The 19727-nt window shown below is 42.4% G+C and overlaps 3 protein-coding genes across 3 annotated transcripts; 1 reads left to right on the top strand and 2 right to left on the bottom strand.

Annotated features, from left to right (window-relative positions):
* Positions 1-2577: 2577 nt before the first annotated feature.
* On the bottom strand, positions 2578-3866 carry LOC115682668 (fasciclin-like arabinogalactan protein 9). The gene is made up of 2 exons (XM_030606960.2): positions 3473-3866; positions 2578-3149 (listed from the first exon to the last, which is right to left on the bottom strand). Exons 1-2 carry the CDS (start codon positions 3812-3814, stop codon positions 2727-2729), a joined length of 765 nt encoding a protein of 254 aa, XP_030462820.1. The 5' UTR covers positions 3815-3866; the 3' UTR covers positions 2578-2726.
* Positions 3867-13564: 9698 nt separating this feature from the next.
* Positions 13565-16820, top strand: LOC115682790 (uncharacterized). Its single transcript, XM_030607127.2, has 2 exons — positions 13565-14414; positions 16487-16820. Coding segments are annotated over exons 1-2 (723 nt in total). The 5' UTR covers positions 13565-13692; the 3' UTR covers positions 16488-16820.
* A 679-nt stretch (positions 16821-17499) lies between these two features.
* Positions 17500-19122, bottom strand: LOC115682679 (trans-resveratrol di-O-methyltransferase-like). Its single transcript, XM_030606973.2, has 2 exons — positions 18223-19122; positions 17500-17857 (listed from the first exon to the last, which is right to left on the bottom strand). The coding sequence occupies exons 1-2, from the start codon at positions 19051-19053 to the stop codon at positions 17561-17563; spliced, it is 1128 nt and encodes a 375-aa protein (XP_030462833.1). The 5' UTR covers positions 19054-19122; the 3' UTR covers positions 17500-17560.
* Positions 19123-19727: the final 605 nt, after the last annotated feature.

Here is a 19727-nt window from a genome sequence, read left to right as displayed (position 1 = left end):
AGTTACCAATAAACTACGTGTAAAAAAGAGTCACCGATCACTTTTCTATTAGCAATAGTTTTAAGACTTACCTATACTTATTGAAATTTACTATTACGGAAAAGGAAATCCATATGTTTTCGTAACGGAATTAGGAATGAGTAGTTTCAAGGTAAGTTCCGATTCTATATAAAATCTACCCTATATACCATGAAACCGTAGGTTCAATTTCAGGGTCTAGCCAGGATCTGGCCAATTCCTTTCTTTTTTTTGTTTCAATTTTAGTCAAACAAAATGAAAGTTAGAAACAATAACTAATATCCCTGTCCACCAATAGCAACAGTCCATAGACAACACCCGAAAATCGCCAACATCTTCATTGTATTGTCAAATCCATAATTAGCTCTAAATCTAAGCCTCGGCCTAAATTATCTGTACTGCTCGAGCTTAGGAACCTTTGGCAGGCACTTTCTGCTACCAAACCAACAAAAATTGCTGAACATACATAAGATCTTCTTGCTCTATAACTCCATTGGTTCGTCAAGCGGCATTAGGAAAAGGCAGCACCTTTAAGTGAGTTAAACCAAAGTAACTTGAGGCCTGCAATCCCCTTGCAGGGTCACCTATTATAGATTTCATCCCGCCAGTTCCCCCAGACAAGATGTTTTAGTAACTATCAAATGGACATCACTTCAAACCCGCGACGATATGGTACAATAAATTACGTGATGTCAAGATATCATATGATTAGAAAAACGACCAATCGAATGATCAAGATTAATATGTGAAACCAAACACTCAATTGTCAATTAGACATTTCTTTGAACACGTTGTCCATGTGATGTCAAACGGCAATGGCATGCCCCGAGAGTGCTTTTAGGAGTTTGATTACTGAGAGGAGGATGCAAAAATACTTAAGCTTACCTCTCGAAGTGAGTCCCTGATGCTGGAGAGTGTGAGCTGCTAGAGAGGAGTGAGTCTCCGGAGGGAGCGAGTTGCCGGAGAGGAGACTCTGGAGATCAGTCACGATTCACAAGCGATAGAGAGCGAGAGAGACTCGTTGCTTGCAGCTTTGTTCGAGTGACACAAGAAGAAGAAGAAGGAGAAACCGGAGGATGAGAGGCGGCAACAAACAAGTTGCAAGAGTAAAAAAGAATATAGGGTTAACTCAGATTTGATTCTCCGGTTCTTTGGGTTCCGGTCCGGTTCGGTTCTTATTCGGGATCAAAACCACACTGTACCGATTCCAAAATATTTGAAACTGGGAATTAGATCGGTAAGAGCAGAAACCTAGAACCAGATCGATTCTTATGGCCGGTTCGGTTCAATTCTCAATTTTACCCGATACCCATGCTCACTCCTAAATGAAACAATGAAATTATACCTAAAAGAAAATTTAGGTAGAATTTAGACTTCCGTTCGTTTGGCGGAAAATATTCTCCCGGAAAATATTTTCCGGGTTTTTCGGTGTTCGGGGGGCAGAAAACGTTTTCCGTGGGAAAATATTTTCCTTCCCCCTCTCACAAAATAGCCTAAGTCTACGGAAAATGACTTCCGCTGCGGGCGACCGGCGGCCGGCGACCTTAGTGAAGAAGAAGAAGAAGAAGCTCCGGAAAATGATTTCCGCTTCTTCAGAAGCGGAAATCATTTTCCGAGCTTCTTCTTCTTCTTCTTCACTAAGGTCGCCGGCCGCCGCGCCGCGCGCGCCGCCGCGCCGCCGCCGCCGCCGCCGCGCCCGGCGCCCGCGCTGCTCGCGCCGCCGCGCCGCTGGCGCGGTGCCGCCGGCCGCCGCGCCGCCTCCGCCGGTCGCCCGGCCGCCGCGGTCGCCGGCCGCCGGACGCCGCCCCGCCGCGGTCGCCGGCGAAAAATATTTTCCAAAACTTTTTCATATTTGTCGCCGAACACCGGAAAATTATGTTCCGGGAAAAGATTTTCCAGGAAAATGACTTCCGGGAAAATATTTTCCAAAAAGAGAATATTTTCCGCCAAACGAACGGAGCCTAGATTATCTGATTCTAAAGATGACTGTTTTATCTCAGCATGCTTTCGTCTCTACCATCATTCAACATCATCATATATGCATCATATGTCCAAATTGATTTGATTGACCAGATTGTCACGCAAATCGCCACTTTCACTCGATCAAGTGATACTGTCTCTCCATCGTCGCACCGCCTCCGTTGTTTTCTCCATTCACTCTCGCTAAAAATTTAAGGTATCGGATATTTGAAAGTACTGTCACAAGTATACCTAACTCATTTGGGACGTTCCTCTAATGCTCAAAGAGAGGGAGTGACAAGAAGCGCCCAACCTAACTGTCAGCAAACAAAACGGGCATTATATGTCTCACGTGCTTCGGTGAAACCAATGTGCATGGCAGGAAATAAAAAATGGCATCGTCACTCGTATAAAAAATCGAGTTACACCAGCAATGCCATGTGCTCTGGATCTGAGATATCCAATTTCACAAGTTGCCACCATTAATCAATTCATTTCTCTACAATTTGATCTCCCACTCCACGCTGACACCCACACACCCAGTCACAGAGAGAGAGAGAGAGAGAGAGAGAGAGAGAGAGAGAGAGAGAGAGAGAGAGATTCATGAGAACAATGTGAGTAAGGATCTCCACGTTCAAACAAACAGCAATGGAAAGTCAATGAAGCTCAGATGTAACAAATGAAGAGAGACACACAAAATGTGACAGGACGTGCTTTATATGCAGAACTCAGGACTTCATCTTAAACTCTCACGACAGAAACCCCATGCACATCATCCCAACCCCGACAACAAACCCTAGCCACACGTTACTCCTCTCACTTGTGCCGGAATTGCTGTTCTCCGAAGATGGTGCCTTTGCGGATGATGTTGAGTTCGACCCGCTGGAGGAGCTCTTCGGTGCGGGGGGAGTGGATGATGCTGGGGCTGGAGCCTCGAACAGCTCCGGCGGCAGCAAGACCTTGTCCACCTCGTACACGGCCAGCGGGGACTGCTGGTACAGCGCGTTGTTGATCTGCGTCTGGACCATGCCGGTCGAGACGTTGACCTGGTTGCCCTCGCTGGTGAAGTTGAGGCCCGCAAAGTTGCCCTGCGTTCTTACCGGGTTGCTGACGCTCAGGAGAGACTGGAGGGTGTAGTATTTCGGGGCGATGTGGTAGAGAACGAGTTGAACCTGTTGGAAACAATGATGGATATAGGCAATTTAGAATGCGAATCGAACAATTATTGCTAGACAAGATCGATGGGGAAACTTTCTTGTCAAATTGATTTACTAGGCAATACGATAATTGATAGTCAAAAGTAGAATTCAGACGAGTTTAATTTCTATCATTGTTGTGATAGACTATTAGTGAGTGTTGAATGTGGCCCACTTATCATACAACATCACTGGGTAAATCATTTTTGTAAATCAATCTTAATCAATCTAGCCTTACTCGAGTTTATATTTAGCATTAGTCTAACAACAATGGCAAAATGGAGATTCAGGGTCTAGACCTGTTGCTCGTTGTTGAGGTCGTTGATGGTGCCGGCCTTGAGGTTGTTGAAGGCATTGTCGGTGGGGGCGAAGACGGTGATGCCCTCGGTGGAGGTGTTGAGCTGGTTCTCGATCTGGGTGGCGGCCTGGGTGGTGGTGAGCAGCCGGATGAAGTAGGTGTACTGCCCGTTCTTGGCGAGGATGCCGGTGAGGTTCGCGGGGCCCGAAGGGGACGGCGCCGGAGCCGATGGGGATTGGGCCAGGGCTCGAGGCGGGGAGAGGGTGAGGGAGAAGATGCAGGCAATGAGAATGAGAGGGAGAGCAGAAGAAGAAGGAGAAGAAGAAGATGATGAGGAAGCCATTGGTGTGCTGTGAGTGTTTCTTGGAGTGGAATGATGAGAGTGACGCTTTCGGGGGGTGGGGAGTATAAATGGGTGGATGTGGGGGTGTGACATCGTTGGCATGAGCTGGCTTCTAACCACGATGATCGGATGAAGACAAAAAATCATATAGACAGACAGGAACTGGAAGGAGTGGATACAATCGTGTTAATCACGTAATGCCTCCACCATGAATATTTCTATCATTGAAGAGCAGCGCCAGGTGTTTGTTATTAGAATGGATTTCGTTACCGGGTGTCCCAGTGTAGGATATTTATTAGGATACTTTCTCTTATTCTTTATATCCATTTTTGATTATGCATATTAGGTTGGTTCCCTTTGATTTTCTCTATCTGAGCTTATAAATAGGATCTCCATGTAGACTTTTCCCATATATCGAAATATACTCAAATTTCCTAATTATTACTTTCCGCACTAATATTTTAACTCCCAGAACACTCATTAAGTAGTTAACTAAAGAAACTTTAGGGTTTTCAGTGCACCGATCGCCCTCGTGTTGTACAAAACCAGTGTCTTGAGGATTAAATTATAGCTTAGTAAGTGCGCACAGGACATTCGTTAGCAATACTCCGTTAAAATTCCGGTCAAAGTTAAGCTTGAAATGGCAATTCTATTGCCTTGAACAAGGACCGTGAAACTCAGAAAACATCATCGCAAATTCAATTTTAGAGTACCTAAATAAGAATATGAACTTTTTTTGTGACTTCGTCACCTTCATTTTTTTAGTTCAATACCAAGCTAAGCACGACTTTATTTTCAATTTGGACTAATCGAACTCGCCATATGAAATAGGAATATTAAGTAATAATAGCGTCGCACTTCGAATTCAATATGAGAAATTTTTTTTCCTCGAAACATTTTATTTTATATCTTGTGGGGCAAGGACTAATTGAACTAATTAAATTATATAGGCACAATTTGAATAATGTTCATCAGCTCATATGCCAGACAAGCCAGTAAACATGCATCTAATGCTTCTTTATCACGAGGGAATATGAGCACGATCTGCAACCACCATTGACAGAGATTAGTGAACGACTAGTCCCAAAATTATTTGAACTTTAAGTAATGACAAATCTTGGTTGGGAATAGCAAGGACGGGAACCTTTCCCATGTGAGGAATTAGAATTTAGAATGCTGCACAGATTGTCAGGTTGACCTAATCTCTCAGCCAATCACGTCCTTGGATTTCTGATTGAAAATCGTGAACTTTCCAAACTGGCTATTAGCCAGCACATTTGGTGGCCTCTAGAAGTCAAACGAAGGGGGTGGGTCCAAAGAGTAGCCCCAAGTGAAGAAGAAGCATTTGGCAAGATGAAAGTGGTGTCAAACACCTCTTTCTTTGGTGCTACGATTGTCCTTTCCTGATTGCGAAGTTATGACACGAGTTTATTTTATTGAGTTTGACCATACCCGAAATAATCTTACATAAAGCCTAATTTTTCTCTATTCTCCCTTTTTCTTTCTCGTGGGACCTAAGCAAGTTCTTAAAAGACTTCATTTCGATCCTCATTCAAATTTTTGGATCACCAGGATATAAAACTTCAAGAGGGTTCCATTTTCCTGGGGAAGACAAAAACACAGGAAGAATTGGAGTGCGAGACGTGCAAGCATCAATACGTTAAAATAAAGAACGCATTCGTAAAGCTCCCCCACGGGGTGGAGATAGGCCATGGTGGCCCTCCTATGAGGGAAAGTTTCCTTTCTTTTGTAAGGTTAACTCTTAACCGAACATCAATAATCCAAAGAGAGCCCCTCTACCCACTTTTAACCCAATCCCAACTTTTGCAATTCCGTCTCTATAGCCTCTAACCACCATCCTAAGAGACCGCGACCTCCGCCATGGCATACATGCTGCCCATCAAGCTCTCTCTCTCTCTCTCTCTCTCTCTCTCTCTCTCTCTCTCTCTCTCTCTATGTCTAGTGTACCGAGCTAGGGATCCCGCTGCCATTGAGCTTGTTGATTGTGACGGAGCTCGACACCGAGTGCCAAGCTTTAATTTGTCTCCTTGTTATCAATAAGCAAGCCATCGAGAGTGATGGTATTTGGAAAAGGGGCCTCCATGTTTTGACCTCCCCTGAGAAAGATGGGAGAGAGATGTGGGCTATGATTTTATGTGTTTCCAGTTCTCATATGTCAAACCTCCATAAACAAACTACCATTCTTCATTGATTATATTAGGTTAGGAATCATTCAATCAGTAGTCGCTTAACTCGATGAATAGAAGGACGGAGATACAAAACTGTTTAAATTTTCAGAATAAGTGTCAAGCACTCAACCAAGTCAACTTCAACGGCGCCAGATCTAGAATTTGATTCCAACATCACTTCATCCTTTCACCCTTTCATATGGCTTTCTCTCTTCACTTCAGTAGATAACCTCATAAAGATCGGAAAAATTGTTAAAAAATCTTAAATTTATTGCACTTTTGCCAATTCAATCTTAAACTTTTTAATTGTGTCAATTGAGCCATAAACCTTTCAATATTTTGCCAATAAAGCCCATTCGGTCAATTTTGGCCGACTATCTTCATAGCTGGAAATGCGCTTCGAAAGGCACAACCGCTTTTTAGAGTGTTATAACCAACAATAACGAGAAATCTTTTTTGTTTGCTCAGGCAAACAAAAAAGGTGTTAATCGTTATCTCCACGGGCGTGGGTTCTAGGCAACGGTGCTGATCATCCTGCATGGCATTGCTGGTGCTGAAGTGGAGAATTTTTAATAATATTTTAACATTTTTCCAAATTATTTTATTTATCTTTTTCTTTTCCTTTTTTTCTTTCTTTTCTTTTATTTATTTATTTATTTATTACAATTTTGGTTGGCAAGGGTGTCGAGGCCCTCGCCCAAATTCAAGGGAGGGCCGCGAGCCCCTCGCCTATGGCTAGCGAGGGCATTGCGATCCTCGCCTGGATCTTGCCGAGGGCTCGGAGGCCCTCAATTGTGGCCGACGAGGGTGAAGGCCCTCACCTGGATTTGGGTGAGGGCTCAACACCCTCGCCTGTTGTAAGGACCTCGGCCCCACCACGCTTCCGCTGCGCCACTCCTTGTGTAATATTGTCCGCTTTGGACACTAAGTCCTCACAGTTTTAAAACGCGTTACACAAGAGTTAGGGGCCAAGCCTTATAAACTCACCAAGATCTCACTCGCTAAGCAATGTGGGACAAGAGCAATGCAATCCCCTCGCCATCCGTGAAATCTGCCGGGAGCCGCTCCTTGTCCGAGCCCTCTCTGGCTCCGGCGATCACTCCCTGCCCTCGTCGGACCGGGTTGTTACATTCTCCTCTCCTTCGAGCATAGCGTCCTCGCTATGGTCCCACATGCGGTCGGGAGTTGGCTCTGATACCATTTGTAAGGATCTCGGCCCCACCACGCTTCCGCTGCGTCACTCCTTGTGTAATATTGTCCGCTTTGGACACTAAGGCCTTACGGTTTTAAAACGCATTACACAAGGGTTAGGGGCCAAGCCTTATAAACTCACCAAGATCTCACTCTCTAAGCAATGTGGGACAAGAGCAATGCAATCCCCTCGCCATCCGCGAAATCTGCCGGGAGCCTCTCCTTGTCCGAGCCCTCTCTGGTTCCGGCGATCACTCCCTGCCCTCGTCGGACGGGGTCGTTACACCTGTGGCCGGTGAGGGCATGGACTTGTGGCTAGCGATGGTCGGCTGGCGAGGGTTATAAAAAATAAAATAATCAAAAACATGATAAAAATATCATTATAAATTGTTCATGTCAGTGTTGGCTGTACCACGTAAGACAATCAACGTCATTGATTTCGACCAAAATTGGTTGGATGGACTCAATTGACAAAACATGAAAAAATTTAAGACTTAATTGACACAATTAAAAATTTTAGTACTGAATTGATAAAAATGCAATAGATTTAGGTCTTTTTTTTTTTTGTAATTTTCCTCATAAAGATCGACCATATCAAGTAATCTCTGGCTAAGAATGGATGTAATCGTGTCCGATCGCAAGACAAAATCCGCCAATTTGATTTCGTTTGTTTTAAAATTGTGTTGTGGACGGACAAGAGATGTTTACACATTCTCTGGTTGGCTGCCTCGCTGGAGCAAACTTGGCATGAGGGGGACGTACTAGCTACTCTACAGATAGTGGGGCCAATGATTAGATATTTGCTGGAAAGATAAAAGAATAACAATATGCAATACATATAACTTTAACTAACGAATAGATTTTTAGAAACATTAGAACTGATTTGTCAAATTCATTCACTAAATGATGTCCAAAACTCTGACATAACGTCAAAGGAAGTGACTTGTATTTTATGCATCCGTCTATTCACATCTCATTTTAGAAACTGATTTGGTAAGTTAGTTTGGGTATTGGGATAATAACATAAACAGTCTCGAATTTTGGCCTAATATATAATGTGGTACTTGAACTTTTGATTTGTTCAATGTAGTCCCTGAACTTTAGCCTAATATTCAATGTGGTCCCCGAACTTTGACCCAATATGTAATGTGGCACCTGAACTTTTAATTTGTTCAATATAGTCCATGAACTTTAAGCTAATATTTAATGTGGTCCCTGAACTTTTGGCACATGTTCAATGTAGTCCCTAAACTATATGAAAACGTCATGAACTTGAATTAATGGAAGGACTACATTGAACATTTTCATATAGTTCATGGACTAAATTGAACGCATACTAAAAGTGCAAGGACAATATTAAGCAAATTAAAAGTTTAAGGATCAAATTGCAAATTGGATTAAAGTTTATGGACCACATTGAATAAATTAAAAGTTCATGAACCATATTATATATTGGGCCAAAATTCAAAAACTATTTGTGTCATTTTTCCTTTGGATTTATCAGGATTGTTTTCATTTCTATCTGTACTTCGTATATGGTTTTGCCAACGGAGGTTGCTACACATTCATTTATTTATTTATGTGTAATGATGCCTTGTCTTTAAGTTAGTAGGACGATATGATTTGCGCCATTCCCGACTCTCGAAGAAATCTGGGGAAGTGGGTACTCTCGCTCCTTTTCTGTTTTTTTCGATAAGTAGGACTCATCTCAATAAATTTGAGGGTTACCCTTTAACAACATTATCTGCACCATTCTCTAATAACTAAACTTTTAGATAATATCTTACATTACCTGGTTCAATGCATGTTTGTCCTTTTCGCTTCACACTTGGATTGAAATTACCACACTTGCGCATTCTCTTGAGGCCATCCCAGGAGTACAAGCCTGTGTGTATTATCCCCGTAAATACTGGAGGACTGCCACACTTGATAGGGAATAATCGGATGTTCAAAAAGTCCCGAAAGACCCATTTGTACAAAGAATTGAAACTTTTTAGATAAAATGGCTATGTATTCGAGTTTGAGATGATAATATAAAAAATTCTAAATCTGTTGTGTGAATACCAATTCAGTTCTAAATATTTCAATTTAGTCAATACAATTTTGTTCTAAATATTTCAATTTAGTCAATACAATTTTAAACTTTTTGACGATATCTGTATATAGTCCATTCAACCAATTTAGGGCGAGAAGGTCAAGTCAGCGCTAATTGTTCTACGTGGCATGACCGGTGACCTGACGTGTCCGAATCCACTCAAAACGACGTCGTTTTGAGAAATTATAAAAAAAAAGTGATTTTTTTCTTTTCTTTTTTTTTTTCCTTTTCGTTCATCGTCTCCTTTGCCATTTCTGAACTTCTTGCTCTGTTCATCGCCTCCTTCTCCACTTGCGGTCTCTTTTGGAGCCGTTCTCTTCTTCGCCATTTATGAACTTTTTGCTCTTCCGATCCTCAACTTCTACGTCCTTGTCCACAACGCGCTTCTTGTAGCTCTTCTCCGAAGATCCATCCTTGCTCTTCTTCGACTAGCAGGAGTGCTCTTGGTCGTCTTGGTTCCCCACTGTCTTCTCTAGATACTCGTACTTGTCTTGGAGCGAATCCCTCGCTTCTGCAACTTCTTTACGCTGCTCACGAACCCCTCCTTGCACGGCCTCTTCTTCGTGACTACTCTCCGGCTGGAGCACAACCTAGGGCTCGACTATACCCTCCTCCCTTCGATCACCACCACAACCACCATCAACAATACTCACACAATTCAATCTCTCCCTCCTCCTCATTTATCCTCTTCTGCAAAAAATTTACAAGAATATCAAAAGATGTTGAGATCAAAATGAATCAAGTTCTCAAATTCAGGTTCAATGACATTATTGAAGGAGAAAAAGATGTTGGAGCTAATACTACAACCTAAGGTGAGGGGGGGGGGGGGGGGGTGGTGGGAAGGGAAGCGGGGTCGAACAACTTTTCTTGTGGAAGATAACAAGTTGTACTAAGACAGTGGCAGAGACTAAGTTGAAAGTATCAAGCAAGTGTTGATGCAACTATGAGAGAGATATATATATGATAATGAGAAGATAGAAAATACGACACAACAATTTATAGTGGTTCAGTTTGATTCCCAAACCTATGTCCACTCTCTATGGTAACAACCTCAAGACAAGCTTGACTCATGTAGCAATTTTCAAGAGAAGTTATAAGCAGCAAGTACTGCTTCTATTACAATACAGTCATACCATCAGTATGCAAATACTTCTATCACTATTGTCCACTTCCTCTTATCACTAATTACCGTATAGCAAGATTACAACGACGAAATTTCAATAAGGCAGTAACACAATTTGATCAATCGAGAAATGATGATAACAAAATAAACTTTTCTCTATTTTCCTTTCATCCCTTTTTCAGTTGTGCTACTCCGCTTTATATAGTCATCTTCAATCCACCTGTTGAAGATGCTTTTGAGGAGTTAGGAGCCGTTGGGAGTTGGTTGGAGCTGTTGTCGAGGTCAAGATCGCCCATAAAACCCTTCCATTAGACCATAACATGGTTTCCCCTAAATGGAGTTTGCTACTATTGTTACATCACCATTCCTCTGACTGTTCAACAAAAAATGTCAAAATTGCTTTGACTCATTTCCGCTTCTCCTATTACAAACTCTTGGCCTGTCAACGGCTATATTATGCCCATCAACGATCATCTGCAGATGCACTAGTTCATTAGCACATTCCAAGACTTGATACCAGCATGATCCAATGCTCCTTATTACTTGACGGTAGCATGTGCTCCCTTTCACTAGTCTGTTGGTGCTTTCCACAATCAAACCGTGTGGAACGACTTGCGATTAATCATTTAACGATCCTCTTGAGTGTGTCAGCCTCTAAAGACTATATATTGATGACAGATCGATTGTAGTACTTCCAAGTTCTCATGAATACCTTGTCATATTTAACTTGTTCCCCTCCTGTCAATATCCTCATTCTTGTACGTAACTCGACCTTTTCTAATCTCGAGGATACCATCAATACCATCACAATCTTCCTTAAATCTTCGCCACATCATTGTGATGAACATCTACACTTATAATAAAGATATTAAGTCAAAGATAGTTTCGAAAATCTCAAAATTTTATAGGGATACTTTACCAATGAAAGATCTTGCATTTGCAATGCCAATAGCTCCGGCTCACCAACAGCTCATCTTGGTTCCTCCTTCATATAGATTGATGATGAGAAGCAATAAGAGCTACGAAGAAGCAAGTCTAGGTTAGTCCAAGGATGATAGGGATAAGTGAGGTCCATCGCTCAGCTCGAGGGGCTCGGTTGGTCTCGGATCTAGGTCGATCCAAGGTCTAGATGGTTTATGGCAGCCTTAGCTGGCCGAAGCGACATCTGGAGAAAATGAACAATAGCACAAAAGAAAAAAGAAAAGGAAAAAAAGAAAAAAAATTACAAAATTGAAAAAAAAATGACGTCGTTCTACGACTAAGTTCTTCCACATCATTGCCGGCCATTCCATGTAGGACGGCCGACAATGACTCGACTCCACATAAGCATTTTCGAGGCCAAAGTTGGTCAAAAGTACTATATTGAAATTTTTGGGTAAAGGTTTAGGACCACATTGACAATTTTTTTTTTGTCTATACACATTAACAAAATTGAAAAATTTAGGACTGAATAGACTGTCGTATAATAGGACCGATTAAGTAATTTGCCCCCCCAAATTTGGTTCTTGGTCTCCACTTCCACATTATTAAAATGTATTCCTTGTTATGGGTGATTAATAAACTTAGAAGCATATGAATACCATTTGTCCATAAATACTATGATACTCATGTAAAGTAGCAGTCCTACTTTATGATTTCTCTTTGGCTATTCCTTTATTCAAATCGAATAATGATTTGGAAAAAATCATATTCAAACAAGTAGTATTGGGACCGGCTAGTGGTCAGTCATATGGATACATGCGTAGAACTTGAAACATTATCATTACCGACAGCCCCAATCATGTAGCTAAAGCCTAGAAGAATCTCCCTTTTGCATATCTACTTGGTCGGGTTGCCAGGATGTGTGCATTTTATAGTGTGCTTTGCTAGGTCATCTTTTTTTCATTTGCATCTCGTTTTTTTAGACCTTTGATAAAATGTTTCATTTAGAAGAGAAAGAATTACGTACATTTGAAAAAAAAAAGTGCCTGTTTTCTTTCTCTTCCCCAAAATTCTACCATCTGAAGAACAGTTCTCCCCATGTCGGCCGGAAAAGTTGTCTAATCAATTCTAAACTTATTGTACGGATGCCACTTTAGTCCTAAACTTTCAAAAATTTGCCAATATTGTTCTAAATCTTCGTACGAAATTTCAATGTAGTCCTACACCGCCACATTAGCGGCGAAAATTATGCAAAGATTTAAGACTAAATTGGTAAAATTAAACAGTTCATGATTGAATTGACATCCATACAATAAATTTATGACTAATTTGATAATTTTCCATGCGTCGGCCAATTACTCTGTAGCTGCCTAGTCACACCACCTCTGTCTCCGTCGGTGCCGCTCCTCGCCGTCTATCACCTCGCCCTTCTCTCTAGAAGTAAGCGACTCTCTCTCTCTCTCTCACATCGAGATCGATTTGATTCATTTTGGGGCCTTGTCTAAAGGCCTGTTGTGATTTTCGAGCCCAAGCGGCAAAGGCCAAGTCCTTTGGGCTCAATGACTTGGATATAGGCCCAAAGTGATTTTAAAAGTCAAAAGATGCAACATGCTAATATAAAAGTACACCTTGTGGAATCGATCTCTACGAGAGTCGTGGATAAATCACTAGGCACATAAAATACAAGTAGTGGGATTGGAAAGCGAACGACGAATGATGACAAAAACTGGCTTGAAAAACACACAGCGAAATTAGTGCATTTCGAGTTGGAAAACACGCTCCATCTTGACCCCAAACGTAAAATTTCAAAGGACGTCTACAATTGATTACTCGACAAGTTGCGTAAAAGAGGAGGAGGCGGCGACGGGGGGGTTTCCGCCCGCCCTCTCTCGATCCGTCGTCGTTTCTCTCTTCCTCAAGATCTCCCAAAAGGTCACCAGCATGGGCCGAGCTCTCAAACTGTGCCTCCCCTGCAAAACGGACGAGAGGAGGAGGAGGAGATGAAAAACACAAATGGAGCAAAGGAAAGAAGCCATCCTTCCCACCCAATACGAGCTCGCCAGCTCAGCAGCTCCGGTGGGGCCCGGTGGCCCCCACCAGCCGATCTAAAAAGGAAGAAGCCAATCGAGCTCCAATACAATCCAAACAACACGACACAGCCCACAGACAAAGGAGCCTCCTCTCATAAATCCACCAGCTCTGGTCACTTCCTCCTTCTTCTTCTTCTTCTTCTTCTTTCCTTCTTCAGATCCCCCCACCATCTCCCTCGCTCTCTCTCTCTCTCTCTCTCTGTCTCTGTGGGAGGAGTTATTTTCTGGGCTGTACTTCGTTGTCTTGTCGAGCTTTCCTCTGGTGGTGGATGGCCAGAACCAACAAGTACAGTTCCATCAACTTCAACGACGTCTACGAGAAGAAGATCTCCTCCTCCTCCTCCTCCAACCCCACCAAAACCCAATCTTCCAAGCCTTCTTCTTCTTCGTCTTACTCGTCTGCAGCATCGCCCTATAATGCCCTCACCAGCAGCAGTCCCTACAAGGCCCACCTCACCCAGGGTCGCATGCTCGTCCTGACCCGACCCACCCCCGCACCCGCACCCGCACCCGCACCCGCACCCGCGCCCAAACCCATCGCCGCCCCCCCTCCTCGTCCTCAGCCGGCCCCGTCGCCTCTCCCCGCCCAGAGCCGGCCCGAACCGGACTCGGACCCGGACCCCATCTCCCTGCGCCCACTTGGTCGGACCGGAGCCGGTGCGGCGCTCCCTTCTCCGGTCCCGGCGCTCGAGAGGGACAAGGAGGCCTTGTCCGCTGCGACGTCGCCGAAGCCGGACAAGTTCGTCCCGCCGCACCTTAGGCCGGGCTTCGCGGGGAAGGAGGAGAGGCCCGGAGCGGACGTCCAGAAGCAGACCGGGTTCCGGGGAGGGGAGCCGGTCCAGAGGCAGCAGGGGTATTACGGATCTCCCGGTCCGTATGGAGAGGATGGGCGGCCCAAATCGGGGGGCGGCTACGAGGGGATGAGGAGAGGCGGCCAGACGGATCTGAACCGGACGAGCTCGTTTGGGAATAGGCCGAGTTCGAGCGGATGGTAATGATCCTTAACATGAAGTTCCATTTTTTTCCGTCCGTTTTGTGTTGTTTTGCTTTGTACTCTCACGGGTTGTTTTCATTTTTTTGAGATTCGGGTTGATGTCTGGGTCTGATCCTTTTGTCAATCTTGTCTTGTGGCTGTGAAATGATTCGAGTTTTCCTTGATGGGGTCATTCGATATGGTTTCCGCATTGAATTGATGATATTGATGCGGCAAGCGGTCTGAGAGATGTGTGTTAGCATGAGAATATTGAAAAATGTTGCTGTTGGTTGGTTGGCTGATGAGCCAGGTTACTTGGAAAGGGGTCGGTTGGTAAAAATCTTTGTTGGATGAAAGTATGTTTAAGATGATTACCTATTGTTTGATCCTTTCTAAGACTGGAAGCTAGGACAGTGAAGCGAATCTACGAATGTGTAACGCGTCTAATTCTTCGTCGACTTGTCATACTTGTAAAGTAAGTTTAAGCAGTTGCGCTTTCTCAATCTCTTACTGATTGGAGTCGGACAACATTAGTTGTAGAGAAGAGACTTTTATAGAGATACGAAGATGATTTTTACTATATTTGCCCTTACAGATGTGATAGTTGGCATGATAATCTTCCAGATCCTTAAACTGTCATTGAGTCAAGACTTCTTTTCTTGTTTTCTTCATTTTATACTGGCTAATCCCATTGCCTATTTACAAAATCGATTCTCTTTGCTTGATGGGCCATGTGCTATTGCTCTTTGAAGATGCATGACCAGCGGAGGTGCATACACAGTTCTTACTCAGGTTTATCTATTATGTGTAATTTTGTGAAGGACCAAAGAGAAATCTAATTATGGGTAGTTGCGTGGCGTTGGCGTAGTCTGATGCCATAGTGTTTCATCTGGCAAAGTAACATTGATGATGTGAAACGTGGCAAAAAGCCAAATTAAATGTAGAGAAATTAGATATAACAAGACTCAACTGTTGCTTTGGCTTTCATTTATATCTTTTCAAAGGTGTGCAAGAATCCATGGCCATATGTTGGTAGTTGGAGCTTGATTTTGGCGATCACCTGGCTTTTGAACGTCTAGTTTATGGAAAGTTCAGCGGACCCAGAACAATTATTCACTATATCAGCTGTTTAAAATTAAAAATCTGTTAATCAGGACCTTGGAGCACTCACATTCTTTACCTTTCAACATTTTCTCTTTTAACTTTACCAATCAGAACAATTACGTTGGACATATTTGTGGTCCTTGTCTATTTTTTCTTCCTTTGGTCCTGGCATTAATTGCTTTTGCACATGCCTCTATGTTTTCTCCATCTTCATGTGTCTGCACTTTCCTTTTGTGCAGAGCCTGAATTTCTTTCTTCTTGGATATTGATAGGCAAAACTGAACTGATTAGCCTTATGGCTTCCTAAGAATGAACTTAAATGTTAGCTCTGTTAGGCACTCATTCCTCTGAGTTCCATAAATAGTGCCAAATTGTAATGAAGCTAATAATTGCATATTTTTTTAATGTTCCAATGCCCATCAAACTATTTTTTAAAGCTTGTGTTGATAGAGATAAATTTAGCACTGCGTTTTGCATAGAGCAATTTGGCTATTTTTATGAGGTTTGGTGTCGGCATTTTGAGAAGCATTCTTATGTTTATTAGAACAATGAAGGAGGATAACAAGAAATAACAGCTCCCAGGAGTTTTATTGTGGGCTTGTTCTTAATGAGTTGCGCATTTCTTTTTCCAAGCAACAGGAAACATCTTAGCTCTGCGAAAATGTTTCTTTGTCCCAATCTGAAGCAGTTTTAGTCAACAGTTCATTGGGATTTAAGTGCAGCTAATCCTTAGAGTGTTGACATTTGTTGCACTTCGATGTCATGTCTATCCCCTCCTCCTATGGTAGAGAAACAGTGAATCTTGTAATTAATAGACTTGACTAGAACTCTACTTGTTTCAAAAAATCGAACCGGTGCAGTTGTTCCAAACCATTATCTTCTGTCACATATTGTTCTATCTTTTACCTTTATCATCATTTGTCTCTCTCTTAACTATAGCTGTTTTGCTAAAATTTTTTGCCACTCCAAATATTATTTGGTTACAGATGTGATGTGGGATTCTTGTCAAGGATCAAAATTGGAACTTTACTGAAGCTGGAGATGCGTTCTTCATCCTGATGGTCCAGGCTTAATTATCTCTACAACCGGCTGCAGTATTCCATACAGCCCCAGTTAAATGAAGTTGGATTGAATCATCTGACCCAGTGTCACCTCATGACAAACATTGTTTAGTACATCTTTAGATTGATCTGTAGAAAAAGATGCTCGAGACTCCAGGTCTCCATCTCGCCCCTGTGTGGGCTCTGTTTAGTGTTTACATGATGACACGGACAAAGGTGCAAATGAATTATAAGATTTGTTTTTACTGTTTTATGTGTTGACTTCAGTTAAGGCAAAGCCAGTATGTCTGGATCCTTTATGGATGAATACTACTGCTGTGGTTATACGCAAAGCTACTGCTTTGTTCATTGCGATATTACTTTTGTGCTTTGTGTCGTGCGGAAGTCTTTATACCTACGCACGTTCAGCTGTGCCTGTAGGTCAAGAAGACGACGGCACCATTTATGCATTGAAGCAGCAGATATTGCATGCCGAGTCATTAGATTGCACCTGGTTGCAGATGAAGCTTTTTTAGTTCTGTTTCCACAAATGAGGATTGATTTGCTTGTGAGTGTTGGGAGCACTTCACGTTTCTGGACAATCTCACTACACACGTTTTTGGAAATTTTCTTCTGTCTAAACTTGTCCTTTGCTTCTCTGTTTTTTTCTTTAGTAGTGATAAATTGGGAACAAGATTTAATTTTTACTGGTCATTTGGAATCTGTTATCTAGCCTCCAACATAGAAATGAAACTATGTATAAGAACATTGTTAGGCATAATTAAAATTGATTTATAAAATTGATTCACAAGGTGATGTGACAGTCTCCAAGAGAGTGTCGAATGCGATTCGTGTACACTATGTCATATCAATTTATACATCAATTTCAGTATACCTAATCATACTCATGAGGTAGTTTTTTTTTTTTTTTGGTAAGGCTTATACTCATGAGTTAGTTTATGAATGAGAAATCCAAGATTGGCGTTGAGGCACCAATTGATTCACTTGTTTTCGAAAGCATTAAGGATAAACCTCAATGAGAGATCTAAAACCCTCCAAAGGAGTAATCTTATAGTCGCTAAAGCCGGCTTCTTGAAAGAGCTTCGCCCATTCTTTTCCATTCCTCTCTTTGCCTGTGGTACCCACCATCATAATCATGTCATAGAAGAGTTTCATCGTTTCGCCGTCCTGTGGTCCATCTCCTATCACCGCTTCTATTATCATTGCTTTCCCCGTTTTGCGATTTTTTGTAATTGCTTCCTTACATAGTTTTAGTATTTTCACGCTCTCTTCGTCGCTCCAATCGTGTAATACCCACTGCATAATTAATCGGACATAAATATATAACCGAGTATTAGCATAGGACGTGGAAAGCATTATTATATGCATCTCCATGAATGCGACTAATATAATGTAGCCGTGAGTAAATATACTTCTATGTGGATTTCGAATAATGATTGATAGTACTATTCAGGACCATGTATGTGCGAAGGGTACCATTTGCTGGAAGAAAATTAAAGAAGAACATAAAAGTGGACTATTTCCAAGCAATTATGGCAAAAAGAAATCATATACGAGTACCAACAAAATATACTTGTATCAACGAAAGATATATACCACATTAATTTATATGAGCTTAGCTATTCTTTTTCGTACTTCCTTACACATAAAACATCTCATACCTTGAGCAAAACAGCGTCCACCGGAGGAATAGCCTCAAACATGTCACCACCAACGTACTTCAAATTCCTCGTCCCTTCCAAGTCAGCCACCACGCGGGGCAGATCGAGCACCGTCCACTCCATCTCCGGGAATGCCTCCGCCAGCTCCCTTGCCAGCCCTCCGATCCCTCCCCCAACATCGATGGCCGTCCTCAGCCCCTCAAACAGCCGCCTTCCACACTTGTCCATCATCAGCCTCGCAATCACTGGCCCGTCGCTCGCCATCGCTGCGTTCATGCACCGGTTGAACTTCTCGTCTTGGACCTTGATCTCCCACATACTCTTCCCGTGCTTCATGTGTAAGGGCGTCCGTGACGATGACAAGCCGATCTCACTGTCGCTCTTGAGCCACTCGCTCATGCAGTGAAATGGGTCGACGAATATCGGGTCAAGCGTGAGCAGTACAATCGGCGACAAGTCCAAGGATTGGCCCTTCACAATCGCATATGAAGCTGGAGTGAGAGAATACTCAAACCCTAGTTCCACGGCCTCGTCTTCTGATATTTGGTTTTTTTCAGGGGCGGGCTTCTGGCGGGAGAGGAAGCCGGTGTGCACGAGGACGGCCACGAGGCGACCGAGGAAGGCAGCATTGGAGGCGGGGACAGACAACGCTGCGGCAAGCTCCGGGAGGGTCATGGGGCGGCCGCGGCAGTGGAGGGCGTCGGGGATGCCAAGCTCGATGGCGCATTTGAGGGACATGGAGGAGATGAAGTTGAAAGTGTGGCTCCATACGTGAGCGTGGGCTCGGAAGATCTCGCTCTCGCTCATCTCTCCGTCATAAGACCTGTCCATTTTTGTCTGGAGGGAATGAGATTGGATTAACAAATGCAGGATAGAGAAATGCTGAGGATCAATTTTAAGAATAATTCGATATGAGAAAAGATAGGTTTCCACCAAATTTATTTTACTGAGTAACGCACGGATTATAACCAAGTGTTTAAATGAGCAATTAATGTCAAATACCTAACAAGAATTTGTCACATCATTTAGTACATCGTCTTTATGATCCAATCTCAGTATATTTATAGCTTTATTTTACAACGTATGATTTATTGGTCTTTAATATTGATGTTTTTTTTTTTTTGGGTCTAGGACTTTAATATTGATGTTTGGTAATACTTATTATATGATGATAAAAATATTCCTTTACAACTTGAGAAATTTTTAGTTGGGCATTGTTAAAAAATATTGTTAAAGATATTTTGAGATATTAGAGGTATTATTTGATCTTTCGCTATGTACCATGATAGCTAATTTCCTTATTAGATTATGATAGCTAGTTTCCATATTATATTATGCTATTTCTTTTCCTGTACACATTGTTCTGATATAGTTGCCATTGATTGTAATACATTATAGTGTCCAGTTTTGCAAAAAGTGTCACAAAATGTGTAAACCTATTGTATTGGTATTAATTTAGTCCTAAACATTTTAATTGTGTAAATTTAGCTCTAAGCCTTTTGACC

This window comes from Syzygium oleosum, unplaced genomic scaffold (genome assembly GCF_021117445.2).
Source record: "Syzygium oleosum isolate NSW1041296 unplaced genomic scaffold, Sole_v2.1 Sole_v2.23, whole genome shotgun sequence".
Taxonomy (NCBI): Eukaryota; Viridiplantae; Streptophyta; class Magnoliopsida; order Myrtales; family Myrtaceae; genus Syzygium; species Syzygium oleosum.
The sequence above is the reverse complement of the archived record's forward strand: the minus strand, read 5'-3'. Positions and strand labels throughout refer to the sequence as shown.

Bases quoted from the DNA above. Each gene is read 5' to 3' on its own strand.
- LOC115682679 (XM_030606973.2), bottom strand. From the start codon at position 19,053: ATGGACAGGTCTTATGACGGAGAGATGAGCGAGAGCGAGATCTTCCGA. The intron at 17,858-18,222 runs GTATGAGATGTT...TTAATTATGCAG, and splicing joins TGGACGCTGTTTTGCTCAAG to TGGGTATTACACGATTGGAG.
- LOC115682790 (XM_030607127.2), top strand. From the start codon at position 13,693: ATGGCCAGAACCAACAAGTACAGTTCCATCAACTTCAACGACGTCTAC.
- LOC115682668 (XM_030606960.2), bottom strand. From the start codon at position 3,814: ATGGCTTCCTCATCATCTTCTTCTTCTCCTTCTTCTTCTGCTCTCCCT. The intron at 3,150-3,472 runs GTCTAGACCCTG...TGTTTCCAACAG, and splicing joins ACCTCAACAACGAGCAACAG to GTTCAACTCGTTCTCTACCA.